The sequence below is a fragment of the Haemorhous mexicanus genome, chromosome 1, assembly GCF_027477595.1.
Source record: "Haemorhous mexicanus isolate bHaeMex1 chromosome 1, bHaeMex1.pri, whole genome shotgun sequence".
Taxonomy (NCBI): Eukaryota; Metazoa; Chordata; class Aves; order Passeriformes; family Fringillidae; genus Haemorhous; species Haemorhous mexicanus.
Window position 1 is genome coordinate 156,430,321 of NC_082341.1, and position 24,285 is coordinate 156,454,605.

At 45.7% G+C, this 24,285-nt stretch overlaps 1 protein-coding gene across 1 annotated transcript; it reads left to right on the forward strand.

The window, feature by feature from the left end:
• The first annotated feature begins 19,756 nt into the window (after positions 1 to 19,756).
• On the forward strand, positions 19,757 to 24,064 carry LOC132338406 (prostate stem cell antigen-like). The gene is made up of 3 exons (XM_059867872.1): positions 19,757 to 19,916; positions 22,196 to 22,300; positions 23,617 to 24,064. The coding sequence occupies exons 1-3, from the start codon at positions 19,865 to 19,867 to the stop codon at positions 23,826 to 23,828; spliced, it is 369 nt and encodes a 122-aa protein (XP_059723855.1). The 5' UTR covers positions 19,757 to 19,864; the 3' UTR covers positions 23,829 to 24,064.
• Positions 24,065 to 24,285: the final 221 nt, after the last annotated feature.

The following is a 24,285-nucleotide window of genomic DNA, read 5'->3' on the forward strand; positions in this document are numbered from 1 at the left end:
CTAGTGAAAAACCCAAGGAAATCAGGTCACAAGGAGGCAAAAGGCCTCTTATGCAAGGTGGAAGTTCCCACTTGCTCCTCAGCAAACAGGGAGTTATTTTCCATCTGGTTGGCAGACCTTCACCAACTAGACCTTGAGCTCTCTGAGCTGGAAGCAGCAGGGCAGGGGGATTTTCAGGAGCTAAAAACAATCCCATTCTCAGGGAATTCAGGATCTCATCAGGGGACAAGTGGCAGCACAAGGTCTCTACAGCTTCCTGGAGGAAGGTTGTAGCGTGGTGGGGGTTGGTGTCTTCTTCCAGGTAACAAGCTATAGAACAAGAGGAAATGGCCTTAATCTGTGCCAAGGAAGGCTTAGATTGTACATTAGGAAAAATTTAATCACTGAAAGGATTAAAAATCATTGGAACAGGCTGCAGAAGTGGAGTTGCCATCCCTGTAACTGTTCAAAAAACCTATGAATGTGGTGCTTGAAGGCAGGGTTTAGTGGAGAACTTTGAAGAGTTGAGTTATAGACTCAATGACCTTGGAGGTCTTTTACAACCACAGCAATTCTGTGATCCTGGAGTAAGGTCCTGTGAACCTTTGAAACCTCCCATGCACAGATGGGACCTTTCAGATCATCTCATTCTACTCCCCTGCCATGGGCAGGGACACCTTCCACCATCCAGGGTTGCTCCAAGCCCTGTCCAGCCAGGCCTTGGTCACATCCAGGGATCCAGGGGCAGCCACAGCTTCTCTGGGAAACCTGTATCATGGCCTCAACCACCCTCACAGGGAAGAATTTCTTCCTAATATCCAAACTAAACCTACTCTCTGCCACTTTGAAGCCATTCTCCCTTGTCTTGTCGCTTGTTAATAATCTGTCTTTTTTTTTGTCATCCCCTTTAGCTACTGGAAGGCCACAATTAGGTCACCCCAAAGCTTCTCTTCTCCAGGTTGAACAGTCCCTGCTCTCCCAATACTTCCTCACAGCAGAGCTGCTCCATCCCTCTGGTCATCCTGGTGCCTCCTCTGGACAGGCTCCAGCAGTTCCAGGTCCCTCCTGTGCAGGGATCCAGAGCTGGATGAAGCTCTGCAGGTGGGGTCTCACCTGAGAGGGACAGAGGGGCAGAATCCCCCCCTCAGCTGCTGCCCACCCTGCTTTGGATGAACCCAGGACACTTTTGGATTTCTGGGGTTGGAGCACACATGGCTGGGTCATGTCCAGCCTCTCACCCACCACCCCCAACTCCTTTCCCCTTTTGGATTTCTGGGCTTGGAGCACACATGGCTGGGTCATGTCCAGCCTCTTACCCACCACCCCCAACTCATTTCCCCAGGGCTGCTCCATCCTCAGCCTGATCCTGAGGTTTGCCCCAACTAAGATGCAGCATCAGCACTTGTTAAACCACACAACATTCCCACTTTTCCAGCTTGTCCTGGTCCCTCTGGATGGCCTGTCCTTCAGGTGTGTCACTGCATCTTCAACTTGGTGTCATCAACAAATTTGCAGAGAATGCCCTTGATCCCTCTCTCGTCCTGTGTGTCCCAACATTTATGTAAAACCCTACAGCTTCTTCCCAAGTACACCTTAAAATTAAATAAAAAATAACTTACAAGTGTAATAAATTGCTATAAACAAAACATTTCCACTTTCAGCCTTTTTTTAAAAAGAATGCAGCTTTCCCTGAGCAGTTCAGCAAACTTTTCTCTGAGGAGGGAAGAGCTTTTCAAGGCCCTTTTATATAACTGAGGAGTCCATTGTTGTCCTACCTCGTGCTGAACTTTCCTCACAATGAAGTTAATTATAAATATATGAACTGTTATAAATAAATCTATAAGGCTCTGTATTTTTCTAAATCTGTGTATATGTTCCTTACATTATATCCTGGGTAAAGCTGGAGTGGTGGCGTAATGCATATAATGGGATGAGTTAAATGTCAGCACAGAGTGGGCGAATCTGGTGTTATTCCAAACATTTTCTCAGGGGAGAACATTTCAAGAATTCACTGATGAATAAAGGCAAAGAGTTTAAAACAATGTTTTCTCCTCTTTGGAAACTTCTGCTCCCAAAGACTTTGATGTTGGAAAGGAAATTCACGGGTAATCTCCACTTTCCAAATCCACTTCTGCCAAGGAATTGCCATTTTTTTGAGCTGTTTTTCCCATTCTTTTTTGGAGGTTTCCTGGTGGGAAACCATGTCTGCTTTTGCCAAGAAGCATTTCTGCTGGAATATTCCTGTTGAATAAGCCTTAAATTTTTTTTAGTTCTGCATCATAGTAACATCACTGATTCCAACAAAGTTTCAAGGACCTCAAAAGAGAGAAAACCTACAGCAAATCAACCCAGGAATGACAATTTTAGCTCTTCAGTCTTCCCAATCTTTGAGGCATTTTGCCCAAATTTGACTATCTTGATTTGTCAGACTTTTTTGTTGTTCCTTCTGCGTTTTTAGGTGGTGACTTTGTGTTTTTCGGCTCTTTCTAAGTCACGAAGACCTTTTCAAGAAAAAGAGGAACTTTTTTTTGGCACAGATGATGGGATTAAAAGAGGTGAGAGTGTGGCCTGAGCTCAAACAACCCTTCCACCACGGGACATCGTCTCCTTCAGCTCCTGGCAGCACAGAGATCAAACTGTGCCGTGACACTCAGGAAAGAGCAGGAAGAAAAGGTCAAGGAGGCTAATTTGTAATTAAAGGGATGCAATTAAAGGGATGAGTCATTCCACAAGTGAGCTGCGAACCTCAGCTCATCTCTTATCTCCATCACACACTGGTGGCTGCTGGGAGTAGCAGGGTGGAGATTGGATTTGTTTGAATGTTAAACATCTGTCAGGGAATGCTGGAAAAAAAAAACGCCCCCTTTTGACTTCAGAGGCAAAAAGAGACTTCACAGACAGTCCCTGCAGACCAATTCCACCTCTACACCTTCCTCCTTCCCTGTGTAATCCCTTCCTCATGTCACATTTCTTCAGGGAGTCACAAAAAAAAAAAAAAAAAAAAAAAAAAAAAAAAAAAAAAAAAGAATTTTCCAGGCAAAGATGCAACTGGAAAGGTGGGAGAAGGTGGGAGAGGTGTGCTGGAAGGTTCTTCCTGCAGAAAGACAGAAAGAGCATTCTTGTAAAGAGGAGAGACAAAAAAGCAACAGTGAGAACTTGGGAGGAGGAACACAAACCTTGGGACATCCAGCCTTCCTGATGGAATTACTTGGAATGGTTTGGGTTGAAAGGGACCCTCAAGGTCACCTGGTTCCAAGCTCTCTGTACCTTCCACTATCTCAGGTTCCTCCAATCCCTGTCCAGCCTGGCCTTGGACACTCCCAGGGATGAGGCAGCCACAGCTTCTCTGGGGAATCTCATTTCCCTCACAGAGAAGAACTTTTTCCTAATATCCAACCTAAACCTACTCCCTTTGAGCTGACAGCCATTCCATGCCCTCTCCAGCTTTCAAGGAGAGCATTGGCTGATGATTCCAGCCAGGAGGATAAATCCTGGAACCCAGGTGACATCTGTCCTGTCTCTTGAAGCCCATTCCAAAAAAAGAATTTTCCTGGGTGTCCCATCATTCCTTGGGCTGTGTTTTCCTAAGCCAGTCCTAGAGCTCAGGAAGGACAAAGGCAGATTCCTGTGGCTGAGCAAGTTCTCCAGAGTTAAAAACATCCAACAAAAATTTTGGCTGGCTCATTTAATTAGGAAAGAAAGAGATACTTCCACTAATGGCAATACAAAGGCTATATATAAACATATAGAAATGTCTGAAAGGAAGCAGCTCTCATTCCTAATTAACTGCTGGCTCTCCTGGCTGGGCTCCAGCTTCCACTGACAGATGGTGATGAGCCACTCTCCTCTACCCTCCTTTTATTAATGAACTATCCAGGAGAAAATTCTTCCTCCGTGAGATCCAGAACTGCCCGGAGCCCATGGCCAGCCCTTCCTTGGTTTTCATTAAGCCAGGGATAGCTGAACTCTGGCTCATTAGTGCCCGCACTGCTGAAGGCCTCTGGTGCAATTAAGTCTTCAAATGGCAGCAGATTTCTCTGTAAAAGCTAAATCAGGGCTGACTCGTGATGGAAGATCTCAAAAAGTGGGATAAGAGGATGGCTGCAAAGCCAAGTCTTCAGGGAGGATCTCGCAGCTCCACCCTAAGCTCCCTGTGTAGAGGAAAAGAAGAAAGTTCTTCCTCCCTCTATTGGTTTTTTATCTCAAAATACTGGTGCTGGCATGGAACTGCTCCCTGACTCATTCCAGGGGACATCCTGCCTGAAAAACCTTGAAGGTGAGGAAGGCAAACATTACCCTGGGATAACAGGGACAAGTTATTCCCAAAACAATCTTTTAGATAAGTTTGGAAGGGTTGGAGAGGCACATTTGGACCATGAAGAAAAGCACTGAGCCCATGATAGTCAGAGCAACCCTAGAACAGGAACCATCATGGCCCTGCCTCCTCTCTCCTCCAGAGATGTCAGAGGGAGCAATTATCACCTCCAGAACAAAAACATATCCTGATGTTCAATGAGTTAATATATATTATATGATATAATAAAAAAATAAAACCAATAATAATAATAATAATAATAATAGTGGTTAATCCTTAATATTTTCTTGCTCACAGCATGGTTGGATCTGCCCTCCAGCCTTTGTGTCACATTCTGCATTCCCCTGCCCATGGTGCAGACTGGAATTGGATGATCCCTCAGTCCCTTCCAACACAAACTTTTCCATGATTCCATGTTGTCGTGCTCCCAGGAAGGAAGGTGCAGCAGGATTTGTTGTGCAGGGGATGCTGGTCACACAAGGAGATGAGGGCAGAGTCCTGAATGTGGCAGAGTGAATTTTGATCTGAGCAACAAAGATAAAAACAAGCCTCAAGTTCAGATCCTCATCCCTAGCTCAGGAATGTCCAACCACACCACAGCACTGTGAGTGTCCCACTCCAAAGAGCTGAATCAGGGAACAACATTCCTGCTGCAGCTCCTGATATCCCCCGTCAGCACCTCCTTTTCTCTTCCCTTTCTCCCACACAGTGACAGTGCTGCAGTTATTGAGGGAAACCCCAGGATCCATGGATTGAGCTTCCAGACCCTCAGTTTTATTCTGGGCTTTGTCACTGCCAGTGGGGTGACCTTAGGCAAGTTTTGGCTGCTCTGATCCTCAATGTCCCAGCAAATCTAAAGGGACAATTAACACTAAATTTGTTTTTCTTGTATCTCTCTGTCCCACAGGGTAATGACCTCATCATTTACCAGCCCTCCCAACACCTGCGCCCTCCTCAAGGGCAAGATGTCTTTTCCCCTCAAATTATCTGTCTTCCCTCACAAATCATCTCCCCAATTAACTCCACAAAGATAACTTGAAGGAGTTTTGCTCTCATCTCTCCTTGTGCTCACACCTCCTGCTTCCATTTCACACCCAGTTTGGGGGCTCTGTGCCTGAGAGCTCAATGGTGTTTTCCAGCTGCATCTGGTGGTTCCATAAAAAATATTCCTTCCCATTGTGAACTAAAATCCCAAAAATGCTTCGGGACAAGTTATGGAGGAATTCTAAATCAGACCAGCTATGATTTCATGACCCTGAACAGCTGACCCATAATTAATATTCCTATTTCAGATGGATTCCTTCAGGAGCAGAGGTCACAAAGAGTGAGAGGATCCAAACCCACATAACTTCTTCCTTCTGAATTATTTCTCCTTTTCTCTCTATATTATATATCGTGGCTCCATTAAAGGTATTCCAGAATGGTTCCCAGATATATGTCTCCAGTGGCCCTATATTCCACTTTTTATTTGCTCTCTCAATTTCTCTCCAGTGGGTTTGGGATGATCCCCCATCAAGTACTTCATTCAAATTCCAGGAGAATTCAAGGAGAATTGCACTTTTAATTTGCCTATCAAATGTGATCTCACTGTACAATGCCGGCTTTTGTATATTTGGGAGTTCCAGAAATATTTTATCTCAAGAAGAAACGGAGTTGTTCTGTTTTGATCAGACATGAGGAAGATATGGAGCAGGATGAGTTTTCCACCTGTCCATTCTTAGAGGTTAAACAATTAACATAAAAGAGCAAAAGCCAAAGTCCAAATAATGGTGAAAAAGCCACTTGGATAATTTCCAAATATGCTTGTTTTTACACTTTTTGATAAAAACATCATGGAAGGGTTTGGGTCAGGAGGGACCTTAAAGATCACCCAGTTTCACCCCATTGACATGGGCAGGGACACCTTCCACTATCCCAGGTTTCTTCAAGCCCCATCCAACCTGGCCTTGAACATTTCCAGGGATGAGGCACCCACAATTTCTCTGGGGAATCTGTTCCAGGACCTCACCACCCTCACAGGGAAGAATTCCTTCCTAATATCCAATCCAGACCTACTCTCAGTTTTGAGTCAATTTCGAACACTTCTATTGAGTGTCTCTAATTTTCAGGAGCATTGGCAGGAGCAGGTCTGCTAAAATATTCATAGGGGAACATTTTCCCACAGGGGAATTTCCTGGATTTACCCTGGAGACTCCCCAGGATGAGTTATGCTTACCCAGCCCATAAGAAGCAGCAGGCTGGGATTTTCCCACCTGCTCCAGTATCACTCCACATGGCTGCACTCAAAGCCCAGTTTCTCTTCTCTCCAGGAGGGGGTTCCTGGATTTTTTCCATGTTGATTCCGTCTGGAGAAAATGAAATTATTCATAAAATCATGGAATTGTTAAGGTTGGAAAAGACTTTTGAGATCATCAAGTCCAATATCAGCCCAGCACGAAGTTCACCATCAATGCTATATCCATCATGCTATATAAAAAATGGTTTTTGATAACATCAATGCTATATAAAAAATGTTTTTTGAACATTCCCAGGGGTGGTGATGGGATTAATTCCACAGTGTTTGTGATAATTTGCTTTCCAGCTCTCCTCCCCTCTTGGACACCATCCATTTCCCCTGTGACCTCTGCAAGTGCATCACAAATATTGTCCTGGACTGGCAATAATTGGAAGGCAAAGGGAGGGAGAAGAGGTTAAATCCATGCAAAAGGAAAGGGAGAAGGTGGAAACTCCCTTACATTTAGTGCAAAAATCATAGAATCAACAATCCATAAGGCTGGAAAAGACCTCTGAGATCATCGAATCCACCTCAGGATCCCAGCTCCCACCCAGCTCCTGCCTCTTGTGTTTCCTTGGATTTCCTCCCTGGTGAGATCCCTGCTGCTCCTGCTGGCTGCATGAAAATAAAACCAGAGGCTGTGTAACCTGGAAAGAACTTTCCAAATGTTTTTCTGCCCTTTTGGAGGGTGAGAAAGCTCCCACCCCATGGGAGCAATCATTGTGTGAATTCAGAAAAGCCTGCGCTGAGAGCAGCAATCTCCAAGGAGATTCCAAGGGAAAACAGGATCTGTGGGAGTGCAATCAGCCACTGCAAAGTGCCTTTTCCTGCAGGACTCAGGCAGTCCCTATCAATTCCTTGTGTGAAATCAGTGCTGGGGAAAACTCAGGGACAGGATTTCCCTGCAGTGCCTTTGCAGGAGGATCTTGGCCTCCTGGTGGGTCACAGGACTCATCCCTTTGGGACAAAGATGCTCCTTCAGGCTGTCCTGCCCCAGCAGGGATGTCCTGGCACAGCATCCATGGAGCCCTGCAGGACCTTTCCACTCTTTCCCATCATCATCCACGTGCTCAGCATCCCAAATCCCTATGGTCTCTCAACCAGAACAAAAAGCAAGTGGTTTTTCCAGCTCCATCAGCTCCTCTGCATGAACCAGGGGTGAGGAACAGCTCAGGGGTCTCTCTGCCATCTGAAAAGACACTTATCTGTCCTTAAGTCAGCGATTTTACATCTCTCAGGGCAGGCATGGGGGTTTGTGTGGTGCATTTATTGTCTGTTAATTTTGTGAATCCTAAAACTGAGATGGAAAAGAGAATCATGCTCATTTTATATAAATGTATCCATGTATGAGGCAAAATGACACCACCATGGACCAGATGACCTCCAGTGGTCCTTTCCAACCTCACCCACTCTGTGATTCTGTGATCATCCCCCATCTCTCTGGGTCTTGGATCATTCACCCTTAATTAATACCTGCTTTAATTAATGCCTCCTGCCTGAAAAGCCCAGCACTGGCTCCCACCTCCAGAGCCAAAACATTTCTGGCTTACGCCAATGATTTAGGGGGGATGTTCCCAGCTCCAGCTTTAAAAGGCACTTGGGGACTGCAGGAAAAGCAACAAAAATCATCTGGGATAAGTTCTGGACCAAAATTCCCAACAGAGCCTGAACTGCTTTCACTGCATATCCTTCCAACAGCAGGGATTCCCTTAAGTAAAATCCCCAAAGAGTCCTGGTGAAGAAAATTGACCTGGAATCTCAGGAAAAGGTGGGAGAAATTCAAACTGGTTTTTCCTCTTTGAGCCACACTCTAATTTTCTCATTGTGACCCAAAGGGGATCAATTCTTGAAGCGTTTAAGAGCAGTGGGAATCAGAGCTGTTCCAGCCATTGCCATGTGCTTCAGGAAATCACAGGAAACCTCCAGTCCAGATCTTCAGACCTTTTCACCAGCAGGAGTTAAGAAGATCAATATTTTATAGGTTTTAGGCTGATTTTTTACTCAGGGATTTATTGCCACAAAAAATGCAAGCAAAATTTTCAGTGAAACCCAATCCTCCCTGGCCTTCTCCAGGTGAAAAAAAGAAAATTAAAAATCCTGGCTGGAGAGATATCCATAAAAATTAGTTACCCAAAAAAAGAAAAATCAGACTTTATTACATTTTGTAACTTTCTTCTAAATATTTTGGCAAATTTGCTGCTTTCCAGACATGGAAAATGTCCATCTGAACAGAACACAGAGCTAACTAAACCTGGCTTGATAAAAATGCTGGTGACAAGTGAAAAATGCCACATGCTTTGCCAGAAGAAATAATTAAATCCATGGATGCAACCAAGATGAGCCATGGCTGAGAAGCAAAAAAAGAAAAAAAAAAAAAAAAAAAGAAATTTTGGTAGCTGGGGAAAAACAGAATTTCATAAAGGCTGAGTCTTCAAACTTTCCCTTGGTCTGATCCTTCCATGAGGTCACATTAATGAGCTGTTCCTTGGGCAGGACATGAGGTCTAAAACAGAAGGAAAACCAATGGAGGAGCTGTTCCACTTTGTTCTGCTCCATCATGATGGGGAAAAGAAAAAAAAACCCACAGAACATTGGGTTTTCTGAAATTAATCAAGGCTTTCAAACAACTTCATTCAGAAGATCATTGAAATAAAGAACAGGCATCTTTCACTTAAATATTCACTTAAATATATTTCACTTAATGAATATCCAGAGGAGAGAAAGGAAAATTTTCCATAGTTCTAGTGTCTCCATTGGCAATTCCCACCTCTGTTCCTCAGCAGGTGGGATCTCCAGGACTTTCAGGAATCACAAGTCTCTGGTTGGTCTGGAATAGGAGAGGCTTCAGAATCCACTTGTGGGCAGCTTTGGGCACCACCATAATATGAAAAGGATATAAAGATATTAGAAATCATCCAAAGGAGGGACATAAAGGTGGTGATGGGTCTGGAGGGGAAGCCTGATGAGGAGAGGTTGGGGTTCCTTGGTTTGTTCAGCCTGGGGAAGATTCTGAGGGGGGACCTGGAGCTTCTGCACGAGGAGAGGGGCAGGCACTGATCTCTTCTGCCTGGTGACAGTGACAGAGCCAGAGGGAATGGCCTCAGGTTGTGTCGGGGAGGTGCTGGATCCCTGGCTGCTGCTGAGAATTTTAGACTTTCTGTGCTGACAGGCACTGAGCCCCAAGAGAACACTGCATTTGACCTGAGGCTGTGGAGAAGGCTTCCAAAATTGAACAACAGAACTGAGATTATGAGTATAGTTTGAATAGGAGTGTGTAATACCACAGGATGGAAAACTTAGAGTTTAAGGTATTAGAAAATAGTAATATATATAAAGCAAGATGGAAGTTTTAGGGTGGAGGCTGGTCCTTCTTCTTCACCTTATTCTTCACCTTCTTCTTCACCTTCTTCTTCACATTCTTCTCCACCTTCTTCTCCACCTTTTTCTCCATGGGTTTGGGTGTTTTTGTGTAATTGGATAAAAAAGTCCGCATTTCAGGCCATGGGTTGTTGGTTATTGGATTAAAAGTAAAAATAATTTAGGTGTCATTTCTTAATTGGACAGTTTGCCCTTAAAAGGCCTTTTAGAAAGAGAGATGGGTCTCCATTTTTAGTTTGTCAGAGTGAAGTGCTGCAGAACTCAGGGTTTGTGAGACTGTAACAAAGATAAGAAATAACAAACATCTGAGTCCGAACAAGAAATACCATCTCACAAATTTAATCCTGATCCTGACAAAAAGAAGCTAAGACAGCACAGGGAGATTTAGGAGGGTTTTAAGAAAAGGTTCTTCCCCCAGAGGATGGTTGGGCACTGGAAAGGGCTCCCCAAGGAATGGTCACGGCTCCAAGCCTAGAGAGCTCAAGGAGTGTTTGCACATCATTGTCGGGCACAGGGTGGGATTTTTGGACATCTTCTGGAGATGGAGACTGACCTGGAGCTCACCTGGACAGAGTGTGGGCAAAGCCATGCGCTCCTAAAGGAAGAGGGATAAAAGAAAATTCCTTCCCATCCATGGAAGTGTTCCAGGACAAGTTGGATCGAGCTCAGAGCAACCTGGTCTAGTGGTCCCTGCTCATGGCAGGGGTTTGGAACAAGATGATCTTGAAAGTCTCTTCCACCCAAAGCAGTCTCTGATTCCCTGGGGAAAAAAAAAAAAAAAAAAAACCAAACCAAATAAAAAAAAAATCCCACTAGGGAAAAATATGACAAATACATGAATATATAAACCAGGAGTTAAGATTTATAATCCTGGAAAAGGAGGTTTAAAGAGTCATATTAATAAAAAAAAAAATCTATGAATCCAAGTCTCTTCCTTAATTCCTTGCTGAAAATAAATGAATTTACCTCTTGTTTCCATTTTTTTCCACACAAAAGAGGGAAAACAAAGGCTTCCTGAGTTTTTATGATGAATTGAATGCAGTTACAGCAGGCAAGGTATTTACAAGTTGTGCTTAATAGAAAGGTTTATCAAAGCAGGGTAATTACCAGACAGTTTGGGGGCCTGAAAACAGAGTGTTATTAAAACAAAAAAGTAGAAAAACAAGTAGAGGAGGAAATAAAAGAGAATTCACAGGGAAATATGCAAAAGCAAGCGGGTTGCAAGCTGAACTGGTGCCTTTACACAGAGCAAAAAGCAAATTATGACAGGGCAGGGCGGCCAAGGAAAACAAGAAATACCTGGATAAGTGGGAATAAATAACTGCAATAAGAGGTGAGGAGGTGTGAAGGATGTCCCTGTCCATTGTTCAAGGGGGTATTTCATCAGGGATGCCAGGTGCAGGTGAGATCATGGAATAAAATCTTTTGGGTTGGAAGGGACCTTAAAAACCACCTCATCCCAACCCCTGCTCTGGGCAAGGAACTCTCCGCTGGACCAGGTTGCTGCAAGCCCCACCCAGCCTGTCCTTGAGCACTTCCAGGGGTGGAAATTGGTGAAATCTCCTACTTTCCCTGTGAAACCTCTAAGGAGCAATGTCAGAAGGGGCTCATGACCCAGGCGGACACTTTGATCCAACTGGGAATGGTTGTTCTCCCCTTCCCAAGCAGCAGGAGCCCCACAGCTTCCCCAGGTAGTTGTCTCCGAAGCCTAATCAGTCTGACTGCTAAAAATAACCGCTGCTTATCCACGCTCAAATCATTCCAGTAATTAATAGAAAATTAATTCAAGGCAGGCGGCGATGCCCCTGAGAGCAAACGACCTTGCTTTGTGCAGGGAAGACAAATTAGCCAAGGTCCATCCAATGTGAGCCATCGAAATGGGAGGAACGGGATGTTCCCAACCTCCTGACTGTTTTTATCCACACAGAATTTGTGGATCACAAGGGAGGAAGAGCTCCCACTACCATTCCTATTATTCCCTGGCAAGCAATTATATCATCCTTGTTATTTTGTTGGGATCCTTGACATTTGTTTTAATTTTTTTTTTAATTTCCTTTCTTTTTTTTTCTTCACCTCTGGATGCTGTTCCTACAGTTCCATAAGTCTTAACCTGGTCTATGGAAATCTGGTTAATGCAACTCCAGCCCTGTCCATCCCTCTGTCCATCCCCCCGTCTGCCCATGGATCTGACTGGGCATGACCCTGCCCAGATTCAAGGAAAATAAATTAGGAGAAAGCTCTCAAAGCTCTAGAAGTAATCTCATGAAATTAATGAAAGTTGGTCAAAAAGAGGAGAAACCTCAAAATGAAGGGTTCCACAATATCTCCTCGAACACTCCTAGAAGCAGCAGCCAGGTGGACAGCAGGAAAATCCATCCCCTAATGCTGCCTTTTGTTCAGCAAAAGAGGAAGGAATCCTGGGAAGGAGCCCAAGGGCAGGGAAAAACCTGAGGGAGAACTGGGAGCTAAGAGGATTGAAAATTGGAAATTCAGCTTCATTCATTCCAAAAATTTCGGGTTGAAGGAGATGATTCTCTCCCTCTACTCTGCTCCGGTGAGATCCCACCTGGAATTCTGCATCCAGCTCTGGGCTCCAGCAGCAGAAGGATGTGGAGATTCTGGAGCAGGTCCAGAAGAGGCCATGGAGATGCTCCAAGGGCTAGAGCCCCTGCTTCTGCTTTAGAGCTAGGCTGGGAGAGCTGGGAATGTCCAGCCTGGAGAAGAGAAGGATCCAGGGACATCTTAGAGCCCCTTCCAGTGCCTAAAGGGGCTCCAGGAGAGCTGGAGAGGGATTTGGGACAAGGGATGGAGGGACAAGACAAGGGGGAATGGCTTCAAACTGCCAGAGGGCAGGGTAAGATGGGATATTGGGAAGGAATTCTTCCCTGTGAGGGTGGGGAGATCCTGGAATGGAATTCCCAGAGAAGCTGTGGCTGCCCCTGGATCCCTGGAAGTGTCCAAGGCCAGACTGGATGGGGCTTGGAGCAACCTGGGACAATGGAAGGTGTCCCTGTCCATGGCAGAGGTTGGAATGAGATGATCTTTAAGGTCTCTTCCAACCCAAACCATTCCATGACTCAATGAAAATTGCACCCCTTTGTCTGTAAATCCATCTCCTCCATTTCCCTCCTATCAGGTTTGTCTGATCCTAGACACATTCCTGGCCAGCCTTTGGCATCCCACTTTTTGCTGGAGAGACTGACAAGGCAGCTGTTAATTCCAAGCTCAGTGCTGGCTGTGCTATCAATCCCAAAACCTCTGGGCTCGGGATCTGTGGCACCTTGGAAAAGGTCACGGCTGAGCAGGAAGAGCAATTTGTAAAGGTCAGGCAGGGGAAGGGATCCTTGACTCCTGCCTGGGCAGCTGAGAGGGATGATTTCATTCCAGCATTGAAATCAAAAGTGGAACTGCTGGGAGCAGCTTTGAATCACACAATAGGATTTTGTTTTTCCTTTTATGTTTCCATTTATTGTTCAGAATCTGACAAAACACAACCATCTGCAAGGTGGTGCCTATTTAGTAGCCAAGCTCCTGTAAATCAGTAAAGATTAGCCAGAAAACAGAGCTGGTAATCCAATTTGTTTAATCAAATTCAGGATTGGCTTTAGGACACGTTGGATAATGCCCCAAGCTCTTCTGGCCAGGCTTCCTCTGGGCATATCATGGAATCTTGGAATGGTTTGGATTGGAAGTTCATCTCATTCCAACCCTCCTGCCATGGGCATCTTCCACTGTCTCAGGTTGATCCAAGCCCCATCCAACCTGGTCCTGGACATTTCCAGGGATGAGGAAACCCCATCTTCTCTGGGCAAAATGCCAGGGCCTCCCCACCCTCAGAGGGAAGAATTCCTGACCAATATTCCATCTAAACCTGCCCTTTATCAGGGGAGCCTTGAAGCCATTCCCCCTTGCACTTTCAAATTAGCAAATTCCTAACGACTTCAAGCAATTGAGGGTTGATTTTTCCAATCGATATTCCAGCTAAACAGTTTAACCAGGATGAAATGACAGATATTAATCAGAATTCCTATTATCTCTCCTGGTTTGTGCAACTCATCTTCTGCTGTCCTAAGCATCAGAGCATTTGATAAAGCAGTTGATGGGAAAAAAAAAAAATCAAATTTTTAATGAAATAGTTTTTTTAAGAAATTGCCAATTCATCAAAATCAAATTGCTTCACGCCACCGCATCTCTCCAGCCCAATTAGTTTGTAATTAGTTAACACAAAGTGGAAGAGTTCTAAGCAGAGGGACAAAGACAAGTGCTATCAGAATTCCTGCCTCTGTAAATAGAGGAGCATCTGCTCCAGGGAAAGGAAACCTGACTTTAAGGGACTGATCCTGCATCTCCTGCATCTTAATTGCGTGTCCCGAGTGGATTCTGGTTGGCTTAGATTGATCTTGATCTCCACACCTGGGTTTGATCCCAAATCCCATCCTGGACTTCAAATAACTTTGTTACTTCTTCAGAGCACTTCTTTGTCCGCAGAATCCTATTTTCCAACACTTTGTCAAAAACTTCAGAATCAAGCCACAGAAAAAGCCCCAACCCTCAAGAAAACATTTTCCCAATCCATAAATCTAAGAGATGAGCTCCTTCTGTGCAGAAATTTTTTCCCAAATCCTTGTTAATATTGGGAAAGCACCATCACTTCTGGGGACTGACCAGAAACTAAGGACAGGATGGACAAAAAAGGAGATTTTATAACCTTTGCAGGTGGGGGAGACAACTTAGGAGGACTTCAAAGATGCCATGAGGTTAAGCAGGGAAAAAATTAGAAGGACCAAAGCCCTCCTGAGTTGGGGATGGATCTCTTTTCCCAAGGAATAGGACAAGAGGAAACAGCCTCAAGTTTTCAGGGGAGTTTTAGATTGGATATTAAGGAAAATTTCTTCACCAGGAGGATTGGAACAGGCTGCCCAGGGAGTGTCCATCCTTGGAGGGATTTAAAGGACATGTGGATCTGGCACTTGGGGACATGGGTTTGTTTTGAGAATGGTTGGACTCATAGATCTCAGAGGTCTTCTCCAACATGAAGGACTCCATGATTCTCTGGGAAAGGAGAGACCAAGAGGACATGGATTGAGGGCAGCTGTGGCCACGTGAGGGGCAATGGTCCCTGCTGGTCATGTCTGGCCCCAAAACCACCCTTTTCTACCCAGGGCTGGACAGGACTTGGAGCAACCTGGTCTGGTAGAAGGTGTCCCAGCCCATGGCAGGCGTTGGAACGGGATGATCTTGAAGATGCCTTCCACCTAAATTTTTTCTGTGTTTCTGTGTTTCCTCCTGCAGCAGCTGCACTGGAAATCCCCCCATCCATATTCTGTGGTTTCTTGTGGGGCCAGGAAAATTAATTTTCCCGATGGAAGGAAAAATTCATAGACTGGGAAGCAGCAAGGGTGGTTGAGGGTTCTGGTTTGAGATCTGTTGTGTGATCCCAGGAAATTCACATTTCCTGCCTGTATTTCCAATATTTTCCAACATTTTTACACAGGAAGATGCAATGCCTGGTAAGGTAAAAGTCAGAAAGTTTTTTGTGAGGGCCGAACAAGCACAGAACATCTTTGTGGTCACAGCCCAGGCTGCTCTAAACACCCTTCACCCCAGCTGCAAAGTGTGGGTGCAGAAAAATGCTCTCCTTTCTCCCTGAAAACAACTCCAGGATGCACCAGGCATTGCTGGCAGGAGCTGGCAGGAATCCCACACTCCGAGTCTTTTGCAAGCAGAAGAGCTCAGCAATTAGCAAAATAACAAAACAAAACAAAAAAAATAAAAAAAAAAAAAAAAGAAAAGAAAAAGAAAAAAAAAGAGAGAGAGAGTCAAATGCATTTTTGATGCTCTGAAGTTGCTGAGATTTTTAAACAAACAATCTTAGGCTGCTCCCACACTCTGGGAGAGGTTTGGGCTCCAGCCATGTGGCAACAGCACCATCGTATGGGAATCTCCAATCCCTGCAGCCCTTGGAATTTTCTCCATCGACTCCTTGCTCTGCAGACAAGATCAGCACCGTGGTGGGATTTATTTTCAGCCATGCATTGATTTCATAGTTGTCAGGAGGAATGTGTGGGATGTGAAAGTGAACTTTTTCTCCAGGGCTGGTCAGGCTGGCTCTGGAAATCGGAAATCCCACATTGGAATCACTGGATGTTTCACTCATGTGCCCAGACCCTTTGAGAAATACTCAAGGTCAAACAGCCTCCTGACTCATTAAACTTTTGTATTGCACCCTGGGTGTATCTGTGTGCACCCACAGATCCCAAAAACTTCGCTTGGGATGTAGGAATTCCAAGCCCTGTATGGTGCTGGAGGAAAAAGAGGCACAAAGAAAGGAAGGCTCGAGCCAAAGGTCCCTGAGAAGTTCAGTGACAGAAATCCAAACCCCTTCCTGCATCCCCCCAACGTCCTGCCCTTAATGGCAGCTCCAGTCTGCATTCCTGGGCTCTGGAATTCCAGCAGGAATCCAAGCCTTGCAAACTTGGAAATAAATCCTTGGGGAGGGAGGTGGACCACGACATGGAATGGTGTTAAATATCTACAGATGTGGGAGCTGGAGCCTCTCTGTGCTGGCAGCCAAGGGCACCTCTGGAGCTGCTGGAATAATTTTTCCTGCTGCTGGATCAGCATCATTCATGTCTATCCCAGGACAGAGGAAAGTGGAAAACAGCCAAGAGCTGGGGAAGGCTGAGATAGGGGACATCCTGTGTGTTTTCCATAGGTTCATGGAATGGTTTGGGTGGGAAAATACCTTCAAGGTCATCTTGTCCAACCCCCTGCCACGGACAGGGACACCTTCCACTAGACCAGGTTGGTTCTGTTGTCCTGTTGTGGCCTTGGACAGTTCCAGAGACGGAGCCACAGCTTCTCGGGGAAAACCTGTGCCAGGGCCTCACCACCCTCAAAGGAAGAATTCCTTCCCAGTATCCAATCTAAACCTACTCTTTCATCCATCCATCCATCCATCCATCCATCCATCCATCCATCCATCCATCCATCTATCCATCCATCTCTGGGAGCATCTCTACCTCTCCTCCTTTTGAAATCTTTCTCTCCCCCTATCAATCCATCTGTTATCCCGCCTATCCAGTTCCACACCTCATTTGGGATTCATGCTTCCCACCTCACAGAAAAGTCTGGAATGAGATTTGCCTCACTCCCAGCTGGTGACTTTATTCCCCACCCATTCTGATTTGGGACAGCTGAACATTCCTGAGTCTGTGCTCCCAGCAACAGCCATCAGAAATTCCCACTTGGATGCCTAAAATTGGTCACTAAAACCCTTTCTCTAGCATCCCACAGCCTCACAGCCTGGGTAGATTTGCAGACAGTACTTCAGGCAGCATCAGCTCTCTGCTAACACCACCCAGGAGTGGAAAAGGCAATAAAATTCCCATTTTAACCACACTCAGGGACTTCAGAACATCCTGGAAAGGAGTTACAGGCACAACCATGCTGAGAAAAGAACTCAGCTCAGAGAAGCTGTGGCTGCCCCATCCCTGGAAGTGTCCAAGGCCAGGCTGGACAGGGCTTAGGCCTGGCTTAGACCATGGCAGGGGTGTGGAAGTAGATCATCTTGAAGACCCTTCCAACCCAAATAATTCCATGATCCTGTGATTTTAAGATCTCTGCCATCCTACAAGCTTCCCTACAGATGACCAGGAAATTGGAGAAACTTCATTTTGTTGTCTCTCTGTCCAGATTTTCCAGGAATCCTCTCACCTTTTTTTCCTCAAATTTCCAGCTCATGGCTGCTCCTCCATGTGATCCAAGACACCATGGTCTGCACCATGATCCATCACCATTTTCCGGACACCAGGCAGGAGCAAATAATCCAGAACCAGGATAGAGCAAATAATCAATCCTGTTTCCCCCTTCCCAAACAGAGAGCTCCAGACCTGTTTCTACCAGGAATCTGCAGTGACAGAAAAAAAAGTATTAAAAAAAACCCCCAAATTCCAAGGGATTTGCAGACATCGAGAGATTTCCAGAGGGAATTGATGGTCTTTTCCATGAAGGCAGATGAATTGGGAATTTTATAACCTCGGGAAAAGAAAACAACACCTTGTATAACCAGTCCTGTGGACAGCTGTGTGTTAATGCACGTGGAATTATAACGGGGTACGTTTGCCATCTTCAGGAGTCGGGCAGGAATTGCACTTCAGTTTCCCAAAACACAATGAGAATCAACAATTTATGTAGGAATACAGGAATTCCTGGGATCTCACACAGCCTCAGGCAAGCAGGGCTGGGGGATGGAGAAGCGCTCAGCTGTCAGATTCTCTCACAGCACCACAAGTTTTGAGATTTTCTGGTTGACGTTAGAAAAAGAATAAAAAAACAATGGTACTGGGAAAGATGGAAAGAGTTTTTCTTCCTTATCAATGCTTTTTTAAAATAAATATTTAATTCCAGGCCTTGGTGGATTTGATAGGGAGTGTGTTTTTCTTCCCCTTGGCACTGTTCTTCCTTACCACAAAAAGCCAAACCCTACAGGGACAGTCACGAGGAATTAAAAAATAAAAATAAACTTCAATACCTCTGAATGAGGAAGTCCAGAGCCTAAAAAAAATATTGGGTTTTTCTTTTTAACCATAAAACTTGGCTATAAATGATATGGTCTGTAAAAAACTGATGAGGCAGAAGCCAAGAGACACAGAAAAAAGCTTTTTAGGTATTTTTTACACAGAAAAGTGCAACTGGAAGTGGTTAAGATCCCCATGGAGGAATTAGGATTTGTCAAATCATCTCCTCCAACAAAGTCAGGGCAGGAGTTTTAGTCTGTATCCTTCATTCCACAGCCACTGATAAATGATCCACTTGCACACCGTTTGGAAAAGCTCCAGGGAGCTAAACTGCATGGGGACGAATCCCTGAAGGAGAGAAATGCACAGCACTAATCCCAAGATCCCAGGGGGGAAAAAAAAAAAGAGAAAAAAAGTTGAATTTAGCAAAAGAAGTCCTGTTTTCTTTTGCCCTGGCATGTCCTGAGAAGTGGTCACAGGGTGTGAGGAATGGGAGAGGACTCAGCTCAACCCACGAGAGCAAACATTCACACTCGAGGCTGGAATGTGGCTGATCTCACCCTGTCTGTGACTGAGAAGTGGCATTTTATGGACAAGCCTGGTTTGTTGACATTGCATCTGCTGTGAGCCAAGTGTCCAAACTTGCACCCAGCCTCTGCCAGACAAGGGCACACAGAGAGAACCAAGCCACAGATGAAACATCCCAAAACGCCAAAAAAAAATCCAGCACAAAGTCCCTGTGGGTTTCCAACATCAAAAATGAGAGTTGGCCATTGCTCTGTAAGAGAAAACAAATGCAAATGAGGGCGAATGAACTCCTCAATACCTGGAAATGCCAATGCACTTTTAATTTGCCCACATACCTCCCTACCGCATACCTTGTTATCACGAGTATCACTCACTCAAGGCAGATAAATACCCGGAGCTGTTGATTCAAAGAACATTTTGTCCTCAGTTTAAACACAATGGCTCCACTCAGGGTGGCACCGGGGGAGGAGAGCCTCGTTCACAGGGTGCCACTGCAGCCTCAGTGGCTCTGGAGAAATGCATAAGGCCGGCCTTGTTCGGAAGAATTTGGGGCTTTTTCCACTCCTGTGAGCACTTTGCCCAAGGGTAGGAGGGAAGAATCTGGGGCTTTTTCCACTCCTGTGAGCACTTTGCCCATGGGTAGGAGGGAAGCAGGGGTGGAGAGGAGCCCAGAGAGTGGCAGGGAAAGGGGAGAGGCACCAAACACAAATATCCCAAGGCACAAGGCAACCCCTCCCTTGGTGCTGCCAGCAGCTCCCTCAGGTGCCTTCTCAGGGATGACCTTGTGGGCACGCCCGGCCTCCCAGGATATATAACCTGCCCCGGGAGGAAACAACCCAGAGAGGCAGCCCCAAGAAAGGTCATTCCAAGATGAAGGCTTTCCTTGTGCTCCTGCTGGGAGCTCTCCTGTGTGTGGACTCAGGTAAGACCCCACAGAGGATCTGCCCCCCATCCCTCCCTGCAGGTTTTCAGTCTGGAAGGAGGATTTGTGGTGGGGTTTGGCAATGAGGGAAGAGACAGATGTTGGCACGTTGTCGTACCAAGGTATTTCTCTTTGGGTGGGTGTTGAGTGGGAAAAATGCACATCCCACATGGGGATGGTGGGATCCGAGTGCTGGGGAGAGAAGCTTCCAGGAAAGATAAACCCTGAATCCTGAATTAATCAAAATTCAATTTTTTTTTCAGCCAGACCATACAGTTAAGGGGGAAGGGGAGGGGCTAAGTGGGATGGGAGGATTATTTTCCTTCTTCCCAGGCCATCAAAATTGCAACATTTATGCAATGTTTCCTACCAACTTTTTTTCTGACTCTTCCTTTCAAAAGTAGACCCTGACTCTGCCCAGATTTCCAGAATTTTAGTGAGACAGTAAAAATGGCTATGCCACAATGTGTTATTTTATAGACTGAATGGGTAGGGTTTAGATAATGTCAAGTTTTTATAGCTTCACTGAGAAGAAAAAAATTGGGTTTAAAGCAGCTTTTCCCTATTACCAGAGAAGAGAAGAATCAAATTTGAGCAGTTTCTCAAACAGCAGAGGATGCTTAAGGAATAAGCTGTGAAGGGTCTTGCACAGCCCTCAGACCTTTCTGTCTGCCAGCTTCCATCAGAACACTCAAAATTTGACTTTTATTGCTATAAAAGTCAGATCAGTGTGAGAACAGTGCAGCACTCAGACAAATTGAGGGTTGGCTCCTCACCTCTGCAACTGCATCAGTCATCTATGCCAGAGAGGCTTGGACAGAGTGCCTCAAATTAATTCTTTCAATCACTAATTTTCAAACAGGGCTTTTCAGTGTCCTAAAAAAGAATTTCAGGCATTGGGGTATGGAGTTGGGGGATTCATGATGCAAGTTTGGTGGTCATGGGGCTCAAGGAAATTAATTAATTAATTAATTAATGTATTTATTTATTTATTTATTTATTAACTGACACTTGCAAGGCTCCAGTGACACCCTGGGGCACAAGTAGGTGACAGGAACAGGAAATTACACCATAATCTTGCTCCTCTGGGGACAATTTTTCACCAGGGCTGGATGCTTGGGAGATGCCAAGTTTTTCCTGCCTTTGCTGGATGCACAGAGCAGCCCAGCAGGTGTGGCCAGCACTGATTTCCATCCCCTGTGGAGTGGCATTTCCATGAGGGGTGGTCAGAGAGAGGTGAAAGCCATTTACACCTTGATTTCTAGGAGGGCATGATGGAAAGGGCAAGTCAAAAGTTAAGAACTGAGACGGGGATGGAAGAGACTTTGCAAATTCCTTCTTCATCCCTCACTCAAGGCCAGGTCAGATGGGGCTTGGAGAAACCTAGTCTAGAGGGATGTGTCCCTGATCCTTCCAATCCAAACCATTCCACGATCCTCTTCAAGCCCTGCTATCCCTCTGCTCTCTTTTTGCTCCCTCACTGCACAGACTACATCCAAAATATCTCCAGCACCTGCCAAGCCTGACTCCCACCTCAACCAGGTCTATTATTATCCACCAAAAAAAGGGAAAAACCCTTTTTTTTTTTCCCTGAGCAGAGGTGATATCTTCCTTTGAAGATCCCCAGGAATGGTTCTGTTTCCCAGTGCAAGTTCTTGGCTTAATTCTCTGGAGAGCTTTGGATAGATTGAAGATACATGAGAGGTGTAGAATTGTTCCCCACCTGCAGGGCTGGGTCCAGCTCTGGAGTCCAGCATCAGAAGGACATGGAGCTGCTGGAGCAAGTCCAGAGGAGACCATGGAGGTTTCCATGGGGGTCTCCATGCTCTGAGGGGCTGGAGCCTCTCTCCTCTGGAGCTGGGAGAGCTGGGGGTGTTCACCCTGGAAAAGAGAGGACTCTGGAGATATCTCAGAGCCCCTTTCAGTGCCTAAGAAGCTCCAGGAGAGTTGGTGATAAATTTTTAGGAGGTCCTGTTGGGATAGGATAAAGGGTAATTTTTTAAAACTAAAAGAGGGTGGATTTAGGTGAACTATAAGAAGACTTTTCTTAAAGTGAGAGTGGTAAAAAAATAGGTCAGGCTGCCCAGGGAAGCTGTGGCTGCCCCATCCCTGGAAGCATCCAAATCCAGATTGGATGGGGCTTGGAGCAACCTGGTCAACTGGAAGTTGTCCCTTCCCACAGCAAAGTGGTGGAATGAGGGTGATTTTAAAGTCCCTTCCAACCCAAACCATCCTATTATCCCCTGATTTCTCTCCTAACCCCTCCTGGTCTCCTGCAGGTTCATCTTTGCAATGCTACAACTGCACCTCCCAGCTCAGCAACTCCAATTGCCAGAAGGTAGAGACGTGTAGAGCGAACGACGTGTGCAAGACAGACGTGATCCGTAAGGAAAAGCAGGGGTGGAAAATGTCTTAGTTGGGAAGTTGGAGCCAAACCTCTTCTCAGCCTCAGGGGTCCCATCCAGGCTCAGCCAGTCTGGATACACCAGGTGGTTTGGGCCAGCAAACCTCAGTGTGCAAACGTCTTTCAGCTGTGCAAAATTAAGTTTATTTCTCTTTCACAGCACCAAAAATTATTTGCCTGCAAGGGCAATGGTTAATTTTTTTGCAATATTTGCAAACATGAATTAGAATGGGAGGGGCTGAGCCTGGTCCATCCTGGATGTGAAGTTAAGAGGTGCTGATTTGAGGTGAAATCAATGAAAGTGACAAAATTTCATCTCTGTGTCCGTGGGTAAACTTGAAAAACTGGGATTTTATCCTCCTGTTCTAGATCTGGTTTGCCCTGTCCAGATCTGTGCCAACAGCTGAGCTGCTCTTGGACCTGGGGCACAAAACCCATCAGGGCCACATTTAAGCTCCTCTCTATCAGGCAGTAGATGAGATGCCTCCAGTAGGAATTATCCCAGTTGGGAATGTGCAAATCCATGACATTGGTATGCAGGAGAGCCAAGATGTTGTAGGACTTTGTTATTTATTGCACGTGGTAAAGATTTGGTGCCCAGGATGGATTTTAGATCTCCTGGAGAAGGATGGGTAAAATCTCCTGGAGGTCAAAATCTTCTGGTAACCAGTGGTTGCCAAAAAAGGTCAAAAAGATGGGCTGTGCCTCTCAGAAACAAATCAAACAATAACTGTGCCATCTGAAATGGGAACAGCTGGGTTTCCATAATTTCCCAGGTGTTAAAAGGCTCTGTGCAACATTTGGGATTGGGCTTCACATGAGAGAGGGCAGGGTTAGATGGGATATTAAGAAGAAAGTCCTTGCTTTGAGAGTGGTGAGGCCCAAAGAAACTGTGGCTTCCCCATCCCTGGAATTGTCCAAGGCCAGGTTGGACAGGGCTTGCAGCAGCCTGGCCTAGTGGAAGGTGTCCCTGCCCACGAGCTGATTTTCAATGTCCCTTCCCACCCAAACCATTCTGGGATTCCGATTTTTGTCCCACAGAACGAGCGTCCCATTTTTCAGTTCCACAAGGATTGGCTTGTACTGAATCCTTGTAATAATGGTCCTGCTTTCCTCCCAGAGGTAGTGGCCTAGTGGAAGGTATCCCTGAGCATGAGATGATCTTGAATGTCCCTTCCCACCCAAACCATTCTGTAATTCCGATTTTTGTCCCACAGAACGAGCGTCCCATTTTTCAGTTCCACAAGGATTGGCTTGTGCTTAGTCCTTCTAATAATGATCCCGCTTTCCTCCCAGGGGTTGTGGGGCTCTTCAGCATCATCAGCAAGGGATGTGACTCCTCCTGTGAACCATCCTACCAGGACTTCAGCGTGGGCAACAGGAACATCTCCTGCTGCAGCAGCGACCTCTGCAACACCAATGCTGCAGGCAGTGTGAGGTCCAGCTACGGGCTGGCCGGAGGGATAGCGGCTGGAGTGCTCTGGACCGTCCTCAGCAACAAATTCTGAGGAGCAAAGATGCCTCCCATGACCACAGAAATCTCGGAGCACCGCTCTAATAGCAGGAATTGTAACCAGGAGCAGTGGGGTGCGTTGGGCACCCAGCACCCTGCGAGCTGATGGCAGCTCTTTGCCATATGATGGCTTCTGCTTTAATCTCATTGCAAAGCTCCAGTGCTACCAGATAAGGAAATGTGTGTTCATGTTATCTGCAAAACACCTAAAATAAAGTTATTTCTCCACCAGCTGTGTCTATCACTCAGTCATCTATTTCTGCCCACAGCGGAGCTGCAGGTGGGTGTTTTATGTCCAGCCAATGTCCAGCCCAGGTCATTGCTGTGCAATGTGACCTGAAGTCCCTTTTATGACCAGGTAACCTCCCCAAAGGAGGAGGGAAAGGCTGCAGATGTATCTCCCTGGAGTTCAGGGAAGCCTATGATGCTGCTTCCCATGAGGTTCCCCTGGA

Excerpts from the sequence above, each read along its gene's own strand:
- LOC132338406 (XM_059867872.1), top strand. The coding sequence starts at position 19,865 with ATGAAGGCTTTCCTTGTGCTCCTGCTGGGAGCTCTCCTGTGTGTGGAC. Across the intron at positions 19,917-22,195 it reads TCTCCTGTGTGTGGACTCAG|GTTCATCTTTGCAATGCTAC; the intron begins GTAAGACCCCAC and ends GGTCTCCTGCAG. Across the intron at positions 22,301-23,616 it reads GTGCAAGACAGACGTGATCC|GGGTTGTGGGGCTCTTCAGC; the intron begins GTAAGGAAAAGC and ends CTTTCCTCCCAG.